Below are 22,889 nucleotides of genomic sequence, written 5' to 3'. Positions count from 1 at the left end.
AAGGTGATAGTTTGAAAACGCCTGGAGGAGACAGACAGGAAAGAGGAGACGGAGTCCTCGTGTAACATATCTTTTAAGCCAAATCAACAGTTTTGAAAAGTAGCGCTTGCTAGCAGCTGGTTCCCATCAAACCCAGTAATCTGCAGAGAGACTTCCGACGACAAAACTTAGCACAAGGATTCTCTTGATGATTTTGAAAAAGGCCCGATAACACAGATAGAGAAGTGAAGGTCACTCGCAGAAGAAAGACAGAATGCAGGCTTCAGGCCGCAACTCCGGTTTCTCATTATTCAAGTTGAAGGATATCACTCTGGGCTGTGGGCCGCTCTGGTGTGGCTGAGACCTCAGAGCGAAGGAGTGATAGTCAATGTTTAGTCTAAGAGCTGCTGATGTGGCCATCTTTAGGACCAGCTGCTTCTTACGATGCTGGAGTTTAACTTTGCTTTGTTTCATCAACTCTGAAGTCTAAATAATAAATAATAATAAATAGAAACGAAATAAAAAATCTGATATAACAAAGATATATTATAAAAATTTAAGTATTTGACAACTAGTACAGAACAGAAAAAAAGATAATTGCTGGAAAAGGATGAACTATCCAAATAAAATGAAATATTCGAGAAAAAAAACACAATTCTAATTCTTAATACGTTGATGTATTCATCCATCTAGCTTGTAGCTGGGTCAACTTAACTCATGTAGAAGAGAAGCGGTTATACTTGGAGACTCTCCTGAGTCACTGAGGTAGAGTTCTACCTGAACGTATCCCTGATCTTCAGTCAGGCCTAATAAAGAAATACCTCGACGATGGGTTTTGACTGACGTTACAGGAGATTGAAATCTCATACATCTCAGGATGGTGTGTCGAGTGAACGAGCCGACAGATGTTCCTCTGTGTGTTGGACCGATATCAGCTTGTTAATGAAAAAGACTGCTCCTGTCTCGGACAGAAAGTAAAAAAAACAATCTTTTTCCATCAGTAAGGAGGATGAGGAGGTGCGTCAGCAGGGAGGAGAGGGTAAGACGGGGGGCAGGAGCCGGACAGGGTGTAGCCAACAGATGGTGAACAAAGACGCCCCTTGTCCTGGCGCATGAGCACTGGACGTGGCACTGGAAGGACGCGTGGAGCGTCTGCTGAATGTACAAATGAACACGACTGTTCTCTCGCATTCCTCACCAAACCATGTTTAACCCACTTTCCCCCCCGCACCACCGGCCCTTCCCTGTCACTCTTACAGCCAATAATGGACACACAGGCGCCCTGAGGAGGGAGAAACTGGTAGGAGGTCCGCAAAGGTGTAAAATCACAACACGAGGTGGAAAGGCACAAAGAGAGTCTTTCTTTCACGGACATAAGCGGAATGATCGAGTCTGGACAACTTAGACTTTCTTGAACATTCTAATTATACCTGTCCTATTCCAAGAGTTTTTGATGCTGCAGCAGACAACATAAAAAACAAAAACATCTACCCCACCTTCAAGCTCTTCCATCAGGTATTAGAAGGTATAAAAGAAGGTTCTTATACCTAATAAATTGTTTCATTTTATCATAATCAGCAACAAAAACCTAATTCAAACATAACACATATAATCTGAATAATGTAGAAAGTCAAATTTGTCTGTGTTTTAGCCTGCAATGATCCACAGTTATTGTAGCGTAATCCTCAGGTCTGGAATGTTGGTTAAAAAGAGGTTACACCATTGATACAAGCGATACTTCTGGACATTTAACCAGGCTGGAAATTGCATCTTCTAATTTGCTCTCATGGCTTTTTTAATTTAGAAAGACAAGTAAAATTCAGAAAATTAAACCAACAAAAGCTTTTAGGTTTTAAAAAAAAGGTTTTAAATTGATGTATTTTGAAAGAGAAAACTCAACAAGAAGAATGAAAGTCACTGTAATGATAAATCCTCTGAAGAGTTCCATACGTACAAATAACATAGTGAACTCTGTGATCCACAATTTTGACCTAACAATATTTAAGACCTGAAGATTGTCTTTTGGATCTTGACACCACATTGTGTTTAGTATGACACACAGTAACAGCCATTAATGTGACATTATTGGACCTGTCTGAACATCAAGATAAAAACTGCTCTAGTGTACCTGCAGCTTTGTTAACACTGGCTGTGTTGTTAATGACACACACATATAGCTGTGACCTCTGTGACCTTTCCCCTTGTGGCAGCAGCCTCTGGGGTAACATGACACTTGATTGAATGAGATTCAGGGGCGAAGGTTTGACACCGTAACCCTCCAGGGCAGTGTTTAGGGGGTCAGAGGCTAAAAGGTCCACATTCCGATCTGCGACACCTGAGCTGCCCACACTGTGTCCAATCCTGGCACTCAAATGTCCTCATGCACTCAAGCTGAATTACAGTAACACAAAGAGGGAGTGTTTTAATATAGAGGCAACAAGAACACACAAACACACTCACACTTGTACCCTCGCTGACACTCAAGCCGACCTCAGACAGTAACACTTCCTAACAAAGCTCAGGAATTTACGAGGAGATCTTTCCACAATGCTGGCACCAGACAGGTGCAGGAGGAAGGTGTGTGTGTGTGTCTGTGTGTGGGGCAAGACAGGGTCATAATATCAAACACTGTATTGTTCAAATGAATCGCACATTGTGAGAGTCAAAGAGCCAAATGAAACCAAAGTCAAAATGTAAATAATATCATGATTGTTAGATGACAGACTAGTGTGTGTGTGTGTGTGTGTGTGTGTGTGTGTGTGTGTGTGTGTGTGTGTGTGTGTGTGTGTGTGTGTACGTGTTAGCTCACTTTTGCAGTATTTGCTGCATTTTAAAAAGTGTGTGTTGATGAATTAACATTTTTTCAAAACTGTTGTAATATTAACTGTAGATGAAATAACAAAAATAATCAAATCCACTGTTGTTTTGCTCACTATGGTGGTGGTGTCCGACTGCAGACTGTGGTCTTGACCCACTTGTGACCCTGGATTCATTCACTGGTGTAGAAAGTCCAGCCTTCACTTCACTTCCTTTGTTCTCTAATGGCATGAAGGACCTAGTCAGGTACTGACCACTGCACTTCTGATTTTATTATTCAAGTGTGATGTTCATTTGGTTAATATGTAATTATCAATAATGTATTATTCAAACTACTGAACAGTGAATTTCTTAATTTGTTTTATGTTTTGATAAATCATTAACTTTTATTTACTTAATCTTTATATTCAGAATTAAGTCCTCAGGGTTAGGATTTAAAAATGGCAATTTTGATGCACCAAAACTTCTCTTTGCTCTCCCAAGAAATGGTTGCTGAAGCAAACAAACAACGTGCAGAGCAGTATCAGCAATGATCATTCAAACATGATTTAAAACGATTAAAACACGACATGTTGTAGATAGATAGATAGATAGTTAGAACTTCATTGATCCCTTAGGAGGTCTCCTTCGGGAAATATTTTTTCCAATTAGCACACAGCAATACAGACGATATGCAACAACCAACACTTGATTCCTCCTCCTAAATCACTGGGCTGCTCGGGGGCTCTGGCACTCACCCAGTTACGAAACCCCTTCTAATATATCCAAGCATGCAGGACTCTAGTTAGCACAACACGGGCCCCCTGCCAGTGCTGCCCTGATGTAGACCTGCTGCAGAATGCGCCATCACGGCATTCCTGCGCCGCTCACACAGCGCTGATTCATGACGGCCTGCAACTCTTGAACGATGAATCAACGAAAGTTAATTCAGTTACTACTTTTATATTTTCATTGTAATACATCACTGACACGGTGGTTACGACAGTTTAAGAAGCTACCACAAGAGTGAGTCGAGTCACTCACATGGAGTCCTCCTGCCATCGTTGCGTCATGAGCATTAGCCTGACAGAACGCTACACCATTATCGTGTATGGCTGCCAAACTAAATACGAGGCATTGACAAGAGGTGAACAAATCTCAGTTGCTGCTAAAAAAAATGGAGTAGGGAGGAAAACTAGCGTCTAATTTTAGTTCTGGTGGGAACAGATGATTTCAAATGCAGTTCAAGACTATGGTTCACCACCAGTGAATTTGAAAAGAGATGTGTAAAGATCTAAGAACCCAATTTTTGATGGACGATTAATTCGATTACGGGTTTTTTTCAAGAAATAGTTCGAAATAATGAAAGTGTAAAAGACCTTAAGCGAAACCGGATAGTTCATCAGAAGGCACATGTGACATTTAGAATCTGGAACAGAAGTACATAGAAATGTTGTGTTGATCCTGAATTGCTGTAATATTTACTTGTTGGAGATGTGTCGTAAATACATATATTAAAGTGGAGTTGTGTGTTAAGTAAACGCTGCACTGAGCTCCTCTCGAAGACCACAAACGTCGGCAAAAGACAAAGTAGCATTTCATGAAAAAACTATCAAAAACGTAGGTGGTTTTAAGTATGGCACTGTGATAATGTTACATTATATTCCACTGAATATTCTGCCTGGCATAGACTATTAAGGAGCTACCGAATTTCTCCGTCTATCGCTACTGCCAGTTAAAACTACCTTCTCTGTCACTTGAATACAATAGAAACTATAATAAAAAAGATTTTTGGTATTAGTAATAAATAGAAATACAGTTTACATTAGGTGTAATTTCACGTTTTATAAAAATGGTTTGAACTTTCAGAAGTTGCAGTGCATGATGGGAAAAGTAAATTTTACCAGCAAGCCATTGTAAAATAATGCGGCTCAGCATATGTGGTCCCACTACAAGAGCTGGTTTAGTTCTTTAAATTGACAATCAAGATAGTTTGACAGCAGCTGACTTTGTTCCACTATGTCTGCTGTGATGTGATATCATGACCTAAATATAGAAGCACACATCATGTCCAAGGTCTGAATATCTATGTTATCATGACCTGTGTATCAAAGTACATTCAGTACCATGACTAGAACATATGGTACGAATACCATGCATCATAGCAACATGTGTCATGAGCTTTGTACTTAAGTACATTCTTTTCACCGTTTTCTAGCCTTATATTTCGCTTTAAAAGCCCAGTCAGTAAAATCAAGTATTTAATGTAAATTTATCATGTATAATTGAAATCTTTCATACAGATGCCAGATTTGCTTCCGACTGCCGCAGACGAACCGCGACAAATATGTGACCCCAACTTCACATCCACTTCCCAAAACTCTGGAATGTTTTCTGGTTTGTGAAAGTGTTGTTTCTGTGACTTGTTGACTTCCTCCAGGACACACCACAGCGGCGTCCTCGGCCAAGATTAGATTCCAAGCTTGAACTCCGCAGCCTGAGCTCTCATGTAACTTTAGAAGCCGGGGCCAATCCTGCCAGTGTGACCAAAACAACGCCCCAAAAATAGCTGTGATCCCATCCTGAGCGCAGGCCAAATCAGATTCCCCAGTGAAGAGAACAAGAGGTTGACAACATGGAGCTCGTCGCCCCGAAGTCCATCAATCATTATTCTCCACACAAACATGCCATTCAGATGGACAAAGGTCCATCAACGGGCAGCACACGAGGAGTCTTGAAGATTTCCGTTGCGGCCAAAAGAACCAGCCAGCCGAGCAGAGGCAGCTATAGTCATCTGCGTCCGCACAGCTCCATTAATTCATCAGCCACGCTCATTCACGCTCCATCAATGAATGGCCTGTCGTTTGTTTTCATGCTGCAAATATGAACTTTCTGGAAATAGTCAAATGAACAATGTGACTTTGCTTCTACTTTCAGCACACAAGGTCAAAGGACTTGAGTGTCAAAAGCCTTTTCACCACTCTTTTGGGTTGATTAACGACCATAAAGCACTTCATGGTTTCAATAATTAGGCAGGCCAGCGAGGATCTTGTCATTCAGCAGTCGCTTGAATTCACACTCCATCTCTGTGTGTCCACATTCCATAGTTTGACCGCAACATTCTTCAACATTTTTTTAAAGTGCAGCTGCAGGATACAAGAATAGTCAAATAACAACATTATTGAAAAGATTAAATTAAATTAGGTTTTGATACCCTCACATAATGACAACTTGTTAATGTGTGGATCAGATTAATTAGTCAATGGTTAGCTAGTGTTCTTTTGCACTCAAAATGTATTTATTTATTTTTCCTGTAAGAAAACAGAGTGGAAATTTACCATAGCCTAAAAATGTAATCAATATTTGATCTATTTGTACATTTGTTAGAATTGATCTTATAAAATTGGTATCGAAAAATGGATCAGGAACTGGTGTTGAAGTAAAGGTATCAGTACAGGCATTATACATTTACGTAGGATTCCCAGCCCTTTGTATGTCAAGACCTCCAAAATACAAAGTAGTGATAGGAGTCTAGAACTAAGAAACTTAAATTAAACCAATTAAGTTAAACGACGTGGAAGAGTTCTTTCATTAAACCTGAGTGAGTCTGATTAACAGCTATTTTTAATTTGACAAAAACATTAAAAAGGCTTACGTGTGAACCTAAAGTGAAATTACATCTAAAGACAGATGATTTGTTATAAAAATGACGACCAACAAGCCAGAACTCCTCAATCTACCTCCCATGTGGAAACAGGAAAACCTCTAATTTATTTCAAACTTCCTCATCAGCTATCTGGTAAAGCCTCATCTGATGATGTTTGGGTTTATTGAGGATCACTGAAAGGAGAGAGAAGCCGTTGTTCTTTTTTTCCACTGTGGCTCCACCCTCCCCCAACAAGACGTGGACTAGAGCACTCCAGACTGTCACTGTGAACCCAGCGAGGAGAGCCTCAAGATCTTTTCTTCCATGTTAAAAAATAAACTTTTGTATCTTTCTTGGAGCCATAGAATTGAACTCTCAACTCTAGGTTTTGTGACACACACCCGGCTTTTCAAACTGGTGTGAGATGAATATATTATCCATTGTTTTATTTTTGATACTCTTGAATTTAATCAGCAGGAAAGAGACAACGCTCAAGGTTGACTGTCTCGTACAAGTCACCACCAGTTAGTGGATCAGGATTTCCTTTAGATAGTTACATGATGAAATAAGACCTTAGATCCATTTCTTTAAAGCTGTGACACATGTGACCCCTTTACTGTATTTGTTTGCTTATTTTGTTTTTATGTTGGTTAGGTCAAACTAAAACAATGATGGCCTTGTAGAAATGTGTAACTATTTATGTGACTTATCTTATTTCTCAATGCTGGTTAAATTAAGAATGAGATAAAATAACTTGAGGATGTTGGCGCACAAATAAATATAATAAAAGTTAAAATAAATTCATTTTTAACTAAAAACTGTGTACAAAGTAAAACTATATACAATACAATACGTTTTCTTAATGTTGACGCATAAATCGACTGTCAAATATCTATCACAACAGTCGATTTTTTTCAAGTAGTCTTTGTTAGCACACTGATGCACCTCGTGTATAGTCGTTAGCAGTCGGCAAAATCCAAGTGAGACATATTTTAGACAGAAGTGAAAGTGTGGCTACAGTTTGAGCACTCTATCATGTCATCGTTGACAGAAACCGCGGCTCTCGAACAAAGTCGGATGAGGACCAGCTCTTGCTTTCATGTCTCTGACCACAGACGATCCTGACTGCTACACAACACAGACACGACAGCGTGAGCATCCACCATCACACGGTGGTTTCCTCTTTGATAACCCACGGCCTGCTGCTTCATTTGTGCAAGTCGAGTCTGGGATGGCGTCGCCAAACCCACAGGAATCGACTGCAAAGTCAACAAGCACCAGAGAGGGCGGCAGTTCCGGAGCAGAGAGGAACAAAACACAGACACACAGCAGCTCCCAGTCAAAGCTCCAGTCAACCCACAGAATCACAGGACTGCTCCCCATCAACAGACTCTCAGTACTGCATGGAAAATAAGCGTCTCCCTCTTGCTAACCATTTGAAGATCCTAAAATTATTCCTTGAAATGTTCCTACAAAACTAAAACTAGTAAAAGAAAAAAGAGCACATTCTGCGTCTGCGTGTTATGTTTGACCGAAGGTTCACCTTCCCTTACTCCTTGTGCATCAAAGATTTGGATTATCATGTCTAATTGATAAATGACAGGATTACTGAGAGGTCAGAGGGAACTGGAAGAACCCGCTGTCATTGAAAAGCACAAATGAGGATATAGTGTAAATAGCATATGAAAATAGTGCCCTTTTCTTCTGAGCTGATTTTCTTTGTTCTTTAATGTGGAATTTGCTTTTCTGGTTCTCCTGGATTTTTTTTTATTCAGCGATATTGAATATACATATAATATACAAATGTAATCCAAAATTCTGACACATCACTGATTGTTTATTTAAATAATAATTCCAAGTATATATTTCTTTTTTTTTTGGAGTATTTATGGTCTCTCAGGATAAATATTTAATGATAAAAAAGTGCCTTTATATGACATATACACTTATTCCATTATTTATCCAGTTATCTTTTTATTTGAATTTTCATAAAATGTGTATTAAATTGATTATTTAAAAAAAAAACTTAATCACAACATTTTCCCATTATATTTTATTGATTTAACCAACTACGGTTTCCTTTTGTACTACCGTTGTTTATTCCACCTTTTCTATCGGATTAAGGTTCAACTACTCCCCCCAACAGTTACAGTATATAATCTGTCCAGAACGACAACTGGTAAATCAAAGTAAGGTCATTTTAACTGTAAAAAATATGCACAATTGATTCACAAACATACTGCTGCCTCAGCAAAAAGCTGTTTTTTGTTAACTGTAATAACTTAATGTGACATGTCCCTCTTTGCGGTGGAAAACTAGTTCTGTCTACCTTTTGTTTCTTAAGATACATATGAATCTAAAACAATGAAAAATAAGATGAAAAATTAAAAATGCAACACAGCAGATCTTCAACAGAATGCAAGACTCTTGCTAAACTGCTGAGCAAGCATCTCTCACCCTCCTTTGTGGCTTCTCTCCTGCTATCTCAGCTTTGAGCAAATTCATCAAGACCACAAGAAGTAGGAGAAAGAAATAGCTTCGATGTAATAAGCACTGTGTGTCACCATTAGTGCTGCTCTTGGGCCAGAGCACCAATCAACCAGGTTTAATCCTAATACGACGAGGAAAGTCAGCGGAGAGAGTTTTTAAGACACGCGATGCAGACAGAGCCAGCAGTTCGAAGGTGCTGAGTCAGCAAGGATCAGTCAGCTCCTCAGCCTCCCGGCAAAATTATTGACGGAGGAAAGGGCAAGAACCAATAAACAGATGGACAGATACAGTTTCTTGAGAAACTGATGAAAGTGAGCTATCGAAAAGCGCTATATAAATAAATATTACTTACTTACTTACTTACTTACTTACTATCAAGATTTTCTTGCCGGCCTTCCTGGTTACTTGGGAATTTAATTAAAAATTAACCTGTGGCTTTAACCTGTGGCCACATGAATTGTGTATACTTGGTTCAAAATGAATGACTATTTCAAGGTGGATTAGAACGCAGAAATATGTATATATATATATATATATATATTTTAAATGTTCATAGATTCGAGAAATTATTTTCATTCAACTTACATTCAGGGAAAATGTAACTACTTTGTTTTCCCCAATATCCTCATTTTACCTCTTAAATTGTTTTAATCTTCAATGTTTCCTACTTATTTTGGATGCACAGCTGCGTCTCTTTTTGGCTGAGCTAAATGAGGACCTTTTAGCTGTTTTTTCTTTGCGAACCACGTTTAATATCTTACATATTCTTTGAATCAAAACAGATGAGGTGCTATACGTATCCTTTACTGACTTTTCACCCCCCTACATACCAATAAGCTTGAATGTCCCTTAGATTATTACACTCATCAGCCTTATCACGAAACAATATGTTGGAAAAAAGCTTGAGTCTAGATAACTGAAAAACTTTTTTTCCATCAGCGCAAGAGTTAGTGCGAACACAAAACCCCCACAGTAAGAGTTCCTTCCCTCACTTAACTCGACAACAGAAGACTGTTGCGTGCCACGGGAGGGTCTTCAAGACTTGTAATTATAGGCTCAGCTCAAGATGTGCCAATTGGTCCAAAAAACTACTGTCTCCACATCACAGAGAACAAAAAGTCGGAAGTCGGAAAAAACAGTCGGGCTTATGAAGACATGGCAGCCGTGTGCTGGCTGTCATCAGCTAGAACAACAACTGCAAACTACCAATACAGAAAAGCTGAAAAGGATTGAAAAATCTGATCTTCCAAGAAATACAGTCACATGTAGTCCTCTTCAGGATTTCTTTGAAGGAATTCCTCTTGTCTAGTGTCTGACTGAGTTTAACTAATGAGGGACTGATCTAGGTGCACCGCCAGCTTTCAGGCTTTTAACAGACGATCGAGTTACTTTGTTGGCAAGATGTTTACGCCTACAGCCACTGTAGTTTCCACTTTACTGAGGACTTGACAAACGGCTAGAGTTAGCACCTCCCGCCTGGTACTATTTCAAAAATGTCAAATATCAATTTTCTCAACCTCATGTTTACTATCTTATTTGATTAGCCTTGTAAAGGTTAATTTGTGGGCTTATGTTTAAACATAACCGGCAGAGTTTTACACTCTCTATTGACACAGACAAATGACAACAGTCATGGTATTTCCATTTACTGGTCCATGTGTTTCCAACCTGTGGCCCACTTTGTGACCCCTTGCAAATTGTCTATTCATTCTGATTTTAGAAAGTTCTGCCCCTTTTTTCTGGAAATTACCAGAGATGAACCCACTTGGTGGAAACACAGCACTAGAGAGAAATATGGTTCAGGTACTTTGTACCCTAATGTCACCGGTTCCGACATAAACAATGGTAACAAGTTGAATAAAGTAAAGCAAACTTCAGTGCTTGATTTCAGGGCCTCATATTACAGATTCTGTCTCTTGGAGGGAAATTTTACTCAATCAAAATTGTGACATTCCTTTATTTACCTGTAGCCAGAAAATGCGGATTATGAACTTTGTGAAACACGCATAAAATGGTTGGGAAAACTACCCCTTGAGGAACCAGCAGAAGTTTCTGTCGTTCCACACCAGGAAAACCTGGTAGTCTGTCTGGTGAGGTGTAATCCAGGAGTAGCTTTGGGTTCTAAAACCTGTGAATTCTGGTGTGAGTGAAGTTGACCTCAAAGTGCATTGATCTTTCCATAGAGGAGCTGAAAATCAACTCCTGCCACATGACCCGACCTCAGCTACTCAGTGGACTTAAAACCTTCATTTTGAATCATCATAGAGGTTCAAACTTCAACCCTTGCTTGAAGTCTGGATAACACATTAAGAGCAGCTGACATCTTTCACTTTCTCCAGACGATGTCACATGGTTTGGACGATTACATAAAAAAACAACTTGAAGGATTTATGCTGCGTCACCGTCAGCATGGGTCCGGTGGTGTAATTAGTGACGACAGCATTAGTCCGGCTTAATTCTGACTTATTGACACAGTGTGCTATGTACAGCTACGGCAGCTCCATTTAGACTGGTCAGATCTAGACAGGAGTAAACATCTTACCTGTGGATCTGTTCATCAGTAGTCCCAGTTCCTCCTGAGCTTTGCACGCAAGCGTCCGTCTGTGCAGACTAGGAGTGTCTGTGGAATGTGCCGCATTCCCCTGATTCCCGTTTTCTGAAACCATGTTGAGACTCTCTCCCGGTAACTCTGACCCGGCCTCGCTGCTGTTCTCCAGAGTCCTCCCACAGTGACCGGCATCCACTCCGACTTTACTGGGCCTCCTCTGAGGATCAACTCGGGTCGGAACCAAGAGGCTGATTGAGGGTCGAAGGGACGTGTCTTGTTCGTCGTCTTCTGGGATCGGGTTGTACCAGATTTCTCCTTCATCATCTGCGTCATTCTCCTCAGCTGGATCCATGTTCGTAGGGTGAGGGAAGACCTTGGTCTGTCCCATGTTGACCTGATGAAAGAACCAGAGACACATGAGCAAATGTAACCAACGTAGATAAAACAAAGTGCTATTTATAAGACGACGACTTGATCAACATCATCACAGGCACTCCCATGATGTGCATGATTCAGCCATTCTTCATTAAAAAAATGTTTTTGGTTCTGTATCTCATAAACATCCCTGTGCAACAACAGATACCTTAGCTAGTTATCTAGATGTTCAGGTTGAAACTATTTCTCATTAAACATCATGAATCTTGGCCACAGCAATGTAAACAAAGAAATGTAAAACAAACAGTAGTAACATTATGGCTTACCTGTAGAAGGTGCTGACGGGCCGACCTGAAAGACCCTCCACCAGAGGATCTGAAGTGCTCTGGTGAAGGACTGGCGGACGGAGGGGGGTTCTGGCAGCTCTCTTCCTCGGCCCCCGGTGTACCCTGTTGCTCTTCTTTCGTGCACTGGTTCCTGCCCAGCGAGCTCTGCTGAAGCCAGTTGCGCTTCTTGGAGACGGTGATTGTGTTGAGGTGCGGTCGCCATGTCTGGAGCTCATCGGGACGGCCGGACTCACGGGTTTGGAAGTTCTCAATGAAGGCTGGAGTGGTTTGAGGGAGAAAATGGGAGTTACAACCTGAGGACTTGAGCGAGAGACGAAACATCTGTGTGAAGAAACCACATAGACTAGACATACACTAGACTGACATTTTAACTAAACTTTACTTTTCATTTTGAATGGCTGTTTAAGATGTTTTTTACAGTACAGTGAAACATGTAGTAAAATGTTTCTTTTTTGTGTAAGAATGGACATTGATGGACATTTTAAGCCATAAAGTAAAAGTAATTAAATTACTAAAAGGTGTGACATGAGATAAATGCATACCTTTTAATTTACTTATGACTTGTTGTTCAGTTGTAAACACAACTAACAAAAAAAGCAGCTTATCGTAGCAAACAAACACTTGTCTACTCTCTGTGAGCGTACCAGACACACTCCATCTGAGATATTCATATACGTTTGAGATGTGATTGTTTCAAGTAGAATGAGGTACTAAGTCCTGCTCCAACATGAAACAAGGTGCAGGCCAAAGACTGTTTTGAACAGTCGAGTCTCTTACATACTCTGATGACGAATGCTTCTCTTCTTCACCCGAACATGTTTCCATGCAAGTCTCCTCCACCAATCTTTCACTTAACAGATATCATGATTAGCTAAATATAATGTAGGCTCTCCAAACACCTCTCCTGGTGCTCTGCCAGGTCACTCCGAAATAAACCACCAAACAAACCCATCTTTTATCAAACATGTTCCTTCTCATGATCGATGGCAGCTCCTTATAAGCCGAGAGAGAACACAACACACTCTTCAGAGACTGAAACAGTAATCCCTTTAATAGTTGAGACCGTCAGTCAGACCTCTTGAGCTGAGATTATTAAAACGTGTCAAGAGGAACTGATGCATGAACAACACAATAAGGATGTTGTAAATACAAAAAGAAGAGGAGTCAGTGTGTATACAATAATAGGATATCCTGGTGTTTCCATATCCAACATTCTTTGTCCAAAGCTCTCTCATCTGAAAAAAAACAAACTCAGCGCTCCCACTTATTCGACGTTGTTGTGTGTTCAAATTTTTGTATAGTTTTGTTATTCCCATCCGGGAGCTTGTAGTTTTACATTTAAAGAAGGAACGCTGCTTATTTTATCATGGCAGTGATCACTGCTCACTCATAAGTTTCATTTTCACTCTGACATCACAGAGCAATGTCATTAAATACAATAGTTGTGGGTTGTGTTGTTGGATGTTCAGTCAGCAGCTACAGTCATGAGTTTGAATAACATGAGTCGGCAAAGTGTTGCATTAGGCCGGATTACAGATCAGTAGCTTTAACTTCTCCTGGAGACGGAAGGAGATGGATAGAATGTTCTTTGTGCTGATAGTTTGATGGTCCTGTAACTTTTGAGGAAGCCACTCTTGTGTTCAAACTGAGAGCCGAATGTTCCAAAATAATAAGCAACAAGGCTGAGGGAAGCATGCTAGCACGAGACTGGTGATGCGTGCAGTTGTTGTCAGCATGCCATCGTCTTTAAGGGGTCTTTCATAACTGGAAGAGGAAGCGTGTCCTGACAAGAAGAGCATTCCAGACCGCAGCTTTAGATTTACAGCCTCTGTCTCCTCCGTGCGACCAACACCTCGCAGTCATCTGCTTTACCTCAGGACCAAAGAATGTCGGCCATTTTTACTGCGATATTATATCGACCGATTTCTCAAAGCTCCAGATTAACATTCCGCTTGGTCGGATTAGTTTAAATGTAGGTGGAGAAAGTCGGTTTCACAGAGTGAGTGTTCTTTGTGGGAGATCAATATATTCAAACTAAATCAAGGCCCGGGGCTGCTACACTTGTTGACAAGCCAACATTGTAAAAGCTTTTATCAATGCTACATTGTGGGCCCCATAAAGAGGTTATATTTCCATCTGTAATGTCTTCATGATACTTTTTACGTTTAAGAACAAATTTTAATATATTCCAAAAATGTTGAATACGGTAAAAATAACCGAACTTTCAATTGCATGACTTCTAAGGGCTGCTGCTCGTGTGTGCTAGCCCATTCAGAATTAGCAAAAAAGGTAATTACTCTGGAAGTAAGTTATTAAAGGAAGTAAAAAGGAAAAAAAACAACCTCCCCTTGGATAACGACAAAGACAGGTCACTTCAATGTGCTCCGCCCCTAAACGATGTCATTCGAAAAAGTCCAGTTAGATGGCATCGCACTTCTACCTTGGAAATCAGCAAAATCTATAGACAACAATAAAAAAAGTAAATATGTTTCAATAATATATCTAAAATAAATAATACATGTTAAAGGTTTTTGACTTTTCTTGTTAAATATAATTTTGATAGTCTACGTTACAGCAGTAAATAATACAATTTCAAGTTTTACAAGGTTTCTTAGCCTTAATGACAACATAGTGTAAAAGTCATTATTTTCTAATGTTGCTTTTTCTTTGTGAAAAAGTGTAATGACAAGTTGACAAACTAGTTTATAGTGTCACTCAGAGGGTCGGAGTTCCCGTCTACTACACAAGCAATACAACGACTAGTGAGCATTCAGTGTCTACTCGCTCTGTGCTGTCAACACACAGAATGGAATATTGTAGTCATTCTAAAAGCAGTAAATTAATTCCTGGAGGCACACAAAAGTAAAAAAGTATAAAGAACTGAATACTAAGAATTGTGCAACCCTCAAATGATTCTAAAACTGGAATGGCATCGGTGCAAAATAGCCGGAATATTCTCTTTTGTCTGTAATTCAGCGTGAGAGACCAGTGACCTATCAACTTGAATCACAATCCACTGAGAAGAAGAAGCCCTGTCAATTACCATTACCATAACAGAGCCCGACTTGCTGTGCCAGGGCGCGGCGAGGACGATGTGTTCGGGGCATGGAAATGACAATACCCTGACCTGGAGATAACAGAGGGCCGCGGCATGATAATGAAAAGGGCACATGTCTGAGTGACAGGGTGAAAAAGAAGCGTTGTTGGTGCACACTTTGGGAGGAGTTCTGTGGGTTTGTCTGAGGTGCAGAGGAGGAATGCAGACTTATAAAGAAACGACCTGAAGGTGCCGGCGTGGACCTGTGCCATGTGACAGTAAACCCTAGCCCCAATTATATTCTTGATCTAGATCTCCTGAGTGGGTCTTTTGCTGCGAGCAAACACTTGAGCCACTTTCCCATAGGCTTTTCTTTTATATCCTGAATTCCCTTTTCTTAGAGAAGGCTCTTCTTTTGAGAAGTGCAAAACACACACTAGCTAGTTTGCTGCAGTGTACAGACAACACTTTGTCGTGTACACAGAGTTTCCTCCCCTCCACCCCCTTTTTTAGAGGGAATCTTTTGCAGTGTGCCATACATTCCTGTTGACACCTTTTCATATGTTAATCAGATTCAGCGAGGATATTTCATCTGGGATCGTCCAAGGTGGCATCACATGTCAACACTTGTATTGCACTTGGGCAACCTGGCATCACACCTAATACCACTTCCTTCTAAAAATGTTGGCTTATGAGCTCTTGTTTGAGTTATGATAACTTCGCTTTAGGGCTGAATTCATCATCTTAAAACCACACAAGGTTAGCAGATAGCTACAGAGTTCCACAAGTTCCACAACCCGATCTACTTTTAGACACCCTATCCTGCCATCTAACTGCTAAGTAAGACAGTTGTTGGCACGCTGTGAAAACCAAACAGCAACCAGGCAGGACTGAACAACAATCCAGAGGGGGATTCATGTCACCCACGCAAGTTTCTTTGGAAGTAAGCAGGAATAAAAATACCTGTATTTTTACCTGGAAAGATGTTTGAAGAAAGCCAAGAAAAAGAAAAAGGGCGGGATGATCATTAGAATTGTTTTCACTCAAGTCATTTAAAAACAAGTTTTGCGGCCAAATGTTTTTTAAGCTGTTTTTTCCAAGTTATTTACTACTGTATTAATATCCTTTTTTACTTGCTATCTTCATTTTCCTTTTTTTCAAATTTTATCCCTTATTATCGCTTGACTTTTTTTTCTTTTAGTTTACTTCCGCGCCGTTGTCCTTACTAGAACATTTTGATTAAGTGTTTATTGCGAGGTTGACAACATTTTTCCGCATTTCCCATTTTGGCTTTTGAAAAGTTCATAGAGTTGGCTTTTTTCCCCAAGGTCAATTAAAAAAAAAATTAATTACAGATTATGCAAAGATGAGGTTTTCTTTTTTGGGGGGGTTGACTTTTCTCTTCCTTTTTGATCAGAAACTATGTACTCGTTTCTATCTTACATTAGACTCAATATCACTCAACCTTTTGAACACATATTTCCATAACTTCTGAATGATCTGAGCATTGAGAATAAAATAGCTAATTCTCCACATATCAGAATGAGCCCAATACAAACATCAAACAAGTATTTTTGAGACTAGGTCAGTGCTAGGAAAAACTTTGATTTACCAAACTGTTCCTTGGTCAGTATATATACAAGTTGTTACCCTGGTTTCATTTGTTTTACCAGCTTTTACCAATTTCCCTTTTATTTGAACCTTTTTGTTTCCAAATTTGTATTTATTAACTTCTTTTTAACTTAACAGCCTATTAAACTCTCATTTAGCTTGGGTGGCACTGCTTTTCAACATTACCATGGTTCACTCTAAACCCAGAGTTTCGCCAAGCTGGAATCACACCCACAACCATCTTGTTGTAATGCCTTAACACCATAAGCAGAACTAACAGCACACTCTGCTCAGTTGTGTTTTAATGTTTCCTAAACAGAAACACACAACGCTGTGGGTCCTGAAATGCCGAGTCTATTTTTAAGTAGCAATAAAAAGCACAAGCAGGATTTAATGAACAATCATCTCACAAAGTTTTGGCTTCTGGCATCAAGAAATTGCTCTTCAATTCCAGGTTAATTACCGAGAACATGTGCAGGAGACATAGCAGACACCTTTATTACCACTTAACTCTTCTGTTTCCAGTCATGGTAAAGTCTACACTAACAACAGGTTAAAAGTAGGATTGGCATCCTAAACAATCAATACACTCTCCTTTTAACATGCAAGTTACCATGGAGATGTCCTAAGCAAACAACTGAGGAGGACGGCAACATGACCCCCCGTCCCCCCACAAACACACTCTAACGCACCTCGACCAGAGATTGCTTTGGATTCCTCTGGCCGCAGCTGTGGAAAAGTCCAGCAGGGAGAGAGGTGATAAAGACACCTAAAACTAATACCAGGAATAGTTGCGCATGTATTTCAGCTAAGTGAAAGGGACGGCAGCTGGAGTTCTAGACTGCACAGATCACACTCCCGTCAACAACACATGGCAGGTTGTCTGTTTGCTCTGGAGGAGCAGAAGAGTGTGGCCACAAACTTGCTCAGGGGCACCAAGTTGCGCCAGCGCATACCAAAGTAGAAATTGAAAACACTTTTGCAAAGCAGACAAGTCATGTGTTTCACAGCAAAACAAATCTCACTTGAACCGGAGTGTACTTGTTGTTACAGTGTATTTATTTGATTTATTAATAATTATGTTCTAAATATGATATTGAAGGTGATCTTAATAGTAAATTCTTCCTTCAGGCTTTGGCTTTATATATACTGTATATCCCATGAAGATATTTTATTTGCTAACCCATGACAGACAACTGTTGACCATGAAGCCAGTTCTTACAACAACTCTACCTTTGTTGGTCACAAAACAACTCGTAAAAGATTTCCTTTTTCAGAGAATGCAGAAATAAGCGTTATTGTACTGCATTTATATGATATATATAATTAACATTTATTTTTAAATATAATTGATATGACAAATATTCACATAGAAACATTGAAAGCGCAATAACTTTTTGGAAGAAGCTCACACAACTAACTAGAATAGGTTAACCAAGAAGTTAACAAGGGGAGGCTAAAGGAAAAGTGTCAAACGTAAGGACTGGGGGCCAGAAAAGGCCTGCCAGATCGTTGTATTGGGCCAACAAGAGCTAGAGATGTCTCTGATTGAATACACAAACAGGAAATCCTATTAAATGAACTATCACACAGAAACTTCAGAACAAAAATGCAGAAAGAAGGGGGCTTGAATGAAGTTGTAAGAGGGTGTCTTGTTTATACTTCAAGTGTGAAGAGAATGTGTATTATTTAAACTCATATTTCCTGTAACAGGAAGGCCTGCAACATTAAATATGTAAAAACAATAGCATGGTATAAGACTATAAACAGGATTGTAGCGCTCATGGTCTAAAGATCCAGGTGATAATCCTGAAAGTGTTATCATCGGTTCCTTGTCCTGTTATCAACACTTGATCTGTTTATTACTTTTTGTCTATTGCTTTATAGACACACAGAGGAATGTTAGAAAAACACAACCTTCTTCAGGACAACAAGTCCTTAGGGTTCCTAACACTTGTAAGTTACAACTGAACAAGAACTGGATGTTAAATTAGTAATTATTAATTAATTAGTGGACAGCCATGACAACCATGACTGAACTGTGCGATGAAGAATTGAAAATAAAAAACAAACATAACTTTAAATGAAAAGTATTTGAGATCCAGATTAAATAAAAATAAAAACTTATTTTGATCAAAAGTGGGGAGCAACATTTACATAATACCTCATGGTATATTTCTCTTGGTTAAGATTGTAACTCCAGAAACTACAATGAGGAGAAAAGCTTTTCAGAATATAAAATATATAATGTTCTACTCTGACATTAAATTATTATATTAATTCAGATAAAGACGCATCACAGCCAGTGTCTGAGCTCTAGAACGTAATGTGGTTTCTTGACACAGATGTTTGTATGTTTGCAGCATAAAAATCGGAGGACAATCACATGACATTCACACATAATCCCGCCACCAACACCACGAAAAAAACAGAGATGTGAGTTAGTTGTTATTGACTGTAAGTGATCGGACCTACGACTGGATGTGTTGATTATTCAGGGTTAAAATGCACCTAAATTAGTCTGAAGAACAGATCCCGCCACCGATGAGAGAACCGTAAAAGAAAGCAAAGAGGTCTGCGGGGCCCTTTTGCTTTGCATCCTGAAGAGAGGACCAGTGCAGGGTGGACCTCTGCCAGACGGAGAGATGCTATGAGTGGAGGAGGATGACAGGAATCACAGGTGGGTGAGAGTCCCCTGATTGAGAAGATCCGCCGGAGTCGAGGCCCCTCGGTGCGGCCCTCCTACCTGGCTGCTGCGGCTGCCGGGGTGACTTCGCCTTGACCCCCGGGGTCGGCACCAGAGGCCTGGCCCCGACCAAGCTGCTCACAGGTCGCTCCGGGTTAAGACTCCCCGCACGGATCGACGAAGACCCTTCGATGCGTTGCTTCATCTCCGACGACAACAGGCGGCCCTTGTGCATCCACTCCTGCATCTTGTTGACAGTGACTCCGTGAGCACCGAGCGCCCGGAAGCTACGGAGCTCCTGCTTGTTGCCGCCGCTCTGCTGCGTCGGGCCCTCTGCGTTGCTGTCTGAAGAACCCGAGAGGCTGTTGACGGAGCCGCTGCTCTCGTGGAGGGGCCCTCGTACCTCATCATCTGCACTGTTATGCTTCTCACTGCTGGTGTTGCTGGACACGAGGACTGCCGGGTCTGACTGCTCAACATTATAAAGCCCAGTTTCTCCCTCATCTGCACCTTTGATACTAACTAAAGGTCTGTTGAGATACTTGGTGGCCCCGTCGCTGGCGGAGCGATGCAACAGTGGCCCCAGCTTCTCTCCCGACAGCTCCACCATACTCTTACTCCTCAGCTTGGCCCGAAGCCCCGATTCGAAGGTGTCACCGAGGCAAAGCAACAGTGACTCGGTGTCCGACACCTGCTGAGGACTGTGGTCGCCCCCAGACGACCAGGAGTCGCTGTCCATGTTTTTGGCCGACGACCTTGAACATAAGCTATCTCTGGAGTGGCTGCTGCAGGACGACTGCTGCTCAGTTAAAGCCCCACTGATCTGCTGCTGCACATCCAGGTTGATATCATTCATAGCGTGGATCAGCAGGTAATAAGCTTCTTTCAGCTGGTTCCTGAGCCTGTCTGTCTCCTGGCTGCCCTCACTCTGCTGCACCCCCGTCCTCTCTTCTCCCTTCATCGCCTCGTAGAACGGCAGGATTTCATTGTCGTAGTAGTCGTCCTCCTCGCTGTCTAAGGGGTACCTGACGGCAGGTGTGCTGGGACCCAGCGAGGTCACGTTAACGTCGCATATTTCGAGCTCGGTGGGGAAGAAGGTGGGACTCTGGAGACTACCTGCTCGGACCTCCTCGTCTAGTCCGTAGCTGCCAATGTTCCTTATCAAAGAGTTCTCCTCCACGTGTGACGCGCACGCAGGGATCTCCAGGGTCCGCTTGTTGAAGGTCCAGTTGTGCACTTTAACAGAGATGTGTCTAGTGTGGCCCCTGATGATGACATCAGCGTCAGAGATGGTCACTAGACCCTCTGAGGGCTTCTCATGCGGTGGCTCTAAATTGTCCCCGAACCCGATCGAGTCCCCGAGACTGCAGTGAGGAGCCGCGAGGAAGCGTCTCCTCGGGACCCGCGGTACCGCGTCCGCGCACACGGCGCCCTGCTCGACCCGCAGCCCGCCCCCGCCCTCCTGCTGACCGGACTCCCGGAGCAGCAGGACCGCGCCAGCCTCCAAACTATTGTCGTACGTACTCATTCTCTCCGCGGTGCAGTCCAGCGCCGCGATCAAGAGCGTCTGGTCCCGCTGCAAAACTTTCTCTTTACCTTCTCGACCCTCAGAGTCCAGTCCACCGACGAGCGTCGCTCCTTTCTTGGATCGCTTCCCCCGGAGTTTCGCTAGTAAAGTCCTCCGCAGAGGATCAGCCATTCCTCTCCTTTTCCCCCCCAGGTTAGTTCCTGTCGGTGGCTCTTCAGCACGCGGGCTCCAGAGGGCAGGAGCGCACTGGGTTCACGTCGCTCGCCGCGGTCAAAGCTCGCCGGGCGGACGCGCTCCTCTCCATTCTCCGCTGTCAACTCACTCTGCTGCAGCTCTCGCTGGGTTCTCGCCTCTGCGCCAGATCCTCTCTCTCCTCTGCTGCACTCCGATCACACACACTTCACCCACTTCCACACACACACACTTCAGCTCCCTTTAGCGCTCCGTCTTTCTACTTCATCGCTCTCTGGCGCCTCCAGCAGTCCGTACACGTAACCGCAGTTTTGACATCGCTAGTCTGGAGACACAATACATCAAAATCAGAAACTATTACTGCCAGAGTTGTAAAAAACAAACAGGATTTTTGTTATTTCAGTACAGAATAAGATAACGCACAAAATAAACTATATAAAAACATAACTAAGCATTGCTTAGTTCAGCCATTCTGCGGTGCCTATCAACATTGATAGTATCAAATAACCATTAAAAAAGTATTAACTGCTTACAATCAGGTGACGTTTTCCCGTTTTTTATTTGTAGTTACTTTAGTATTATAGTCTAGTCCGCAGTGTGTTCCTTGAATGTTTCCGGATGTGCCTGTGATGAACTCATCTGGCCAAGGTTTGGCTACAGCAATTCTCCCAGCCTTATTTAATCTTGAAAAGTTATTATTTATTTCTAGTTCTATCCAAATTATCATTTGATAGAGCTCTTCGTTTTATGACATACATTTTTATTTTACTACTCTGTATTCATTACCGTAATGAATAATGATGGATTTACAATATCATGAAATAATAACACCTGTTGGTATTCTTAGTTACAACCAATACATATATTCAGTCATTTAATATAAATATGTGATGGATATATATAAACTTGCACAAAAGCCACACAAGTTTTTTTTTTAGATCTTCATTTTTATTGAATTAATCGACTTTTTTGTTTTATATGACGTATAGTTATAATTAATATCTATTGTATATGTACAATTGGAACAATCGTCCTCTCTCTTTGCGCTTGATGGAGTCTACTGACTCTTTCAAGAAACATCTTAAGACGTTTTTATTTGTTCAGGCTTTTCGTGGTTTTCTGGAACTCCTGTGTTGTTCTCAGTGTTATCTTGACCTTTAAAGTATATATACTGAATATTGTTTTAATTGTTTAAGCGCTTTGTGACCCTGGTCTGGAGAAGCGCTATATAAATAAAAATTACTTACTTACTTACAATTGAAATATTATATTTAAAATAAAATCAGAGACAACAATAAACTATGTCAGAATATCTAACACAATGAATTAATAGGAAAATCTTTGCAGTAAAAAAATCTTTTTTAAACTATTAAAAGATATGTGAAGTTTCTAAAATGTATATACAGTATATATACACACATGTGCTTCGTTTCCTTTTTGGATTATCTCTTAAACATCAATGTAGCCTTTAGCAGAAAATAATATTTTTAGTTATCGCAGTGTTCAAAAAAATGATAACATTGAGTTTAGCAAAGCTTTCACTTGACATCTTGGACAAAGAATCATGGTTTTAAAAGAAAATAATAACCCATCACTGCCACCCTTTATAGCTCCGGGCAGGATGTCTTCATGAATCAGAGCAAGTCAACGTCTG

General features: G+C 41.0%; 1 protein-coding gene across 1 annotated transcript in view; it reads right to left on the bottom strand.

The window, feature by feature from the left end:
* syde2 (synapse defective 1, Rho GTPase, homolog 2 (C. elegans)) overlaps positions 1 to 21,432 on the bottom strand; it is a 42,609-nt gene extending 21,177 nt beyond the window's left edge. Inside the window, exons 1-3 of the mRNA XM_087785378.1 lie at positions 19,576 to 21,432; positions 12,161 to 12,438; positions 11,454 to 11,853 (exon numbers count right to left, since the gene is read on the bottom strand). Coding sequence (XP_087641504.1) covers positions 11,454 to 11,853; positions 12,161 to 12,438; positions 19,576 to 21,214 — 2,317 coding nt within the window. The 5' untranslated portion in view covers positions 21,215 to 21,432. The remainder of the gene's footprint in view (positions 1 to 11,453; positions 11,854 to 12,160; positions 12,439 to 19,575) is intronic.
* Positions 21,433 to 22,889: the final 1,457 nt, after the last annotated feature.

The sequence above is a fragment of the Callionymus lyra genome, chromosome 2 (assembly GCF_982586985.1).
Source record: "Callionymus lyra chromosome 2, fCalLyr1.hap1.1, whole genome shotgun sequence".
In the NCBI taxonomy this organism is placed as follows: Eukaryota; Metazoa; Chordata; class Actinopteri; order Syngnathiformes; family Callionymidae; genus Callionymus; species Callionymus lyra.
This window is presented reverse-complemented; position numbering and strand designations above follow the sequence as displayed.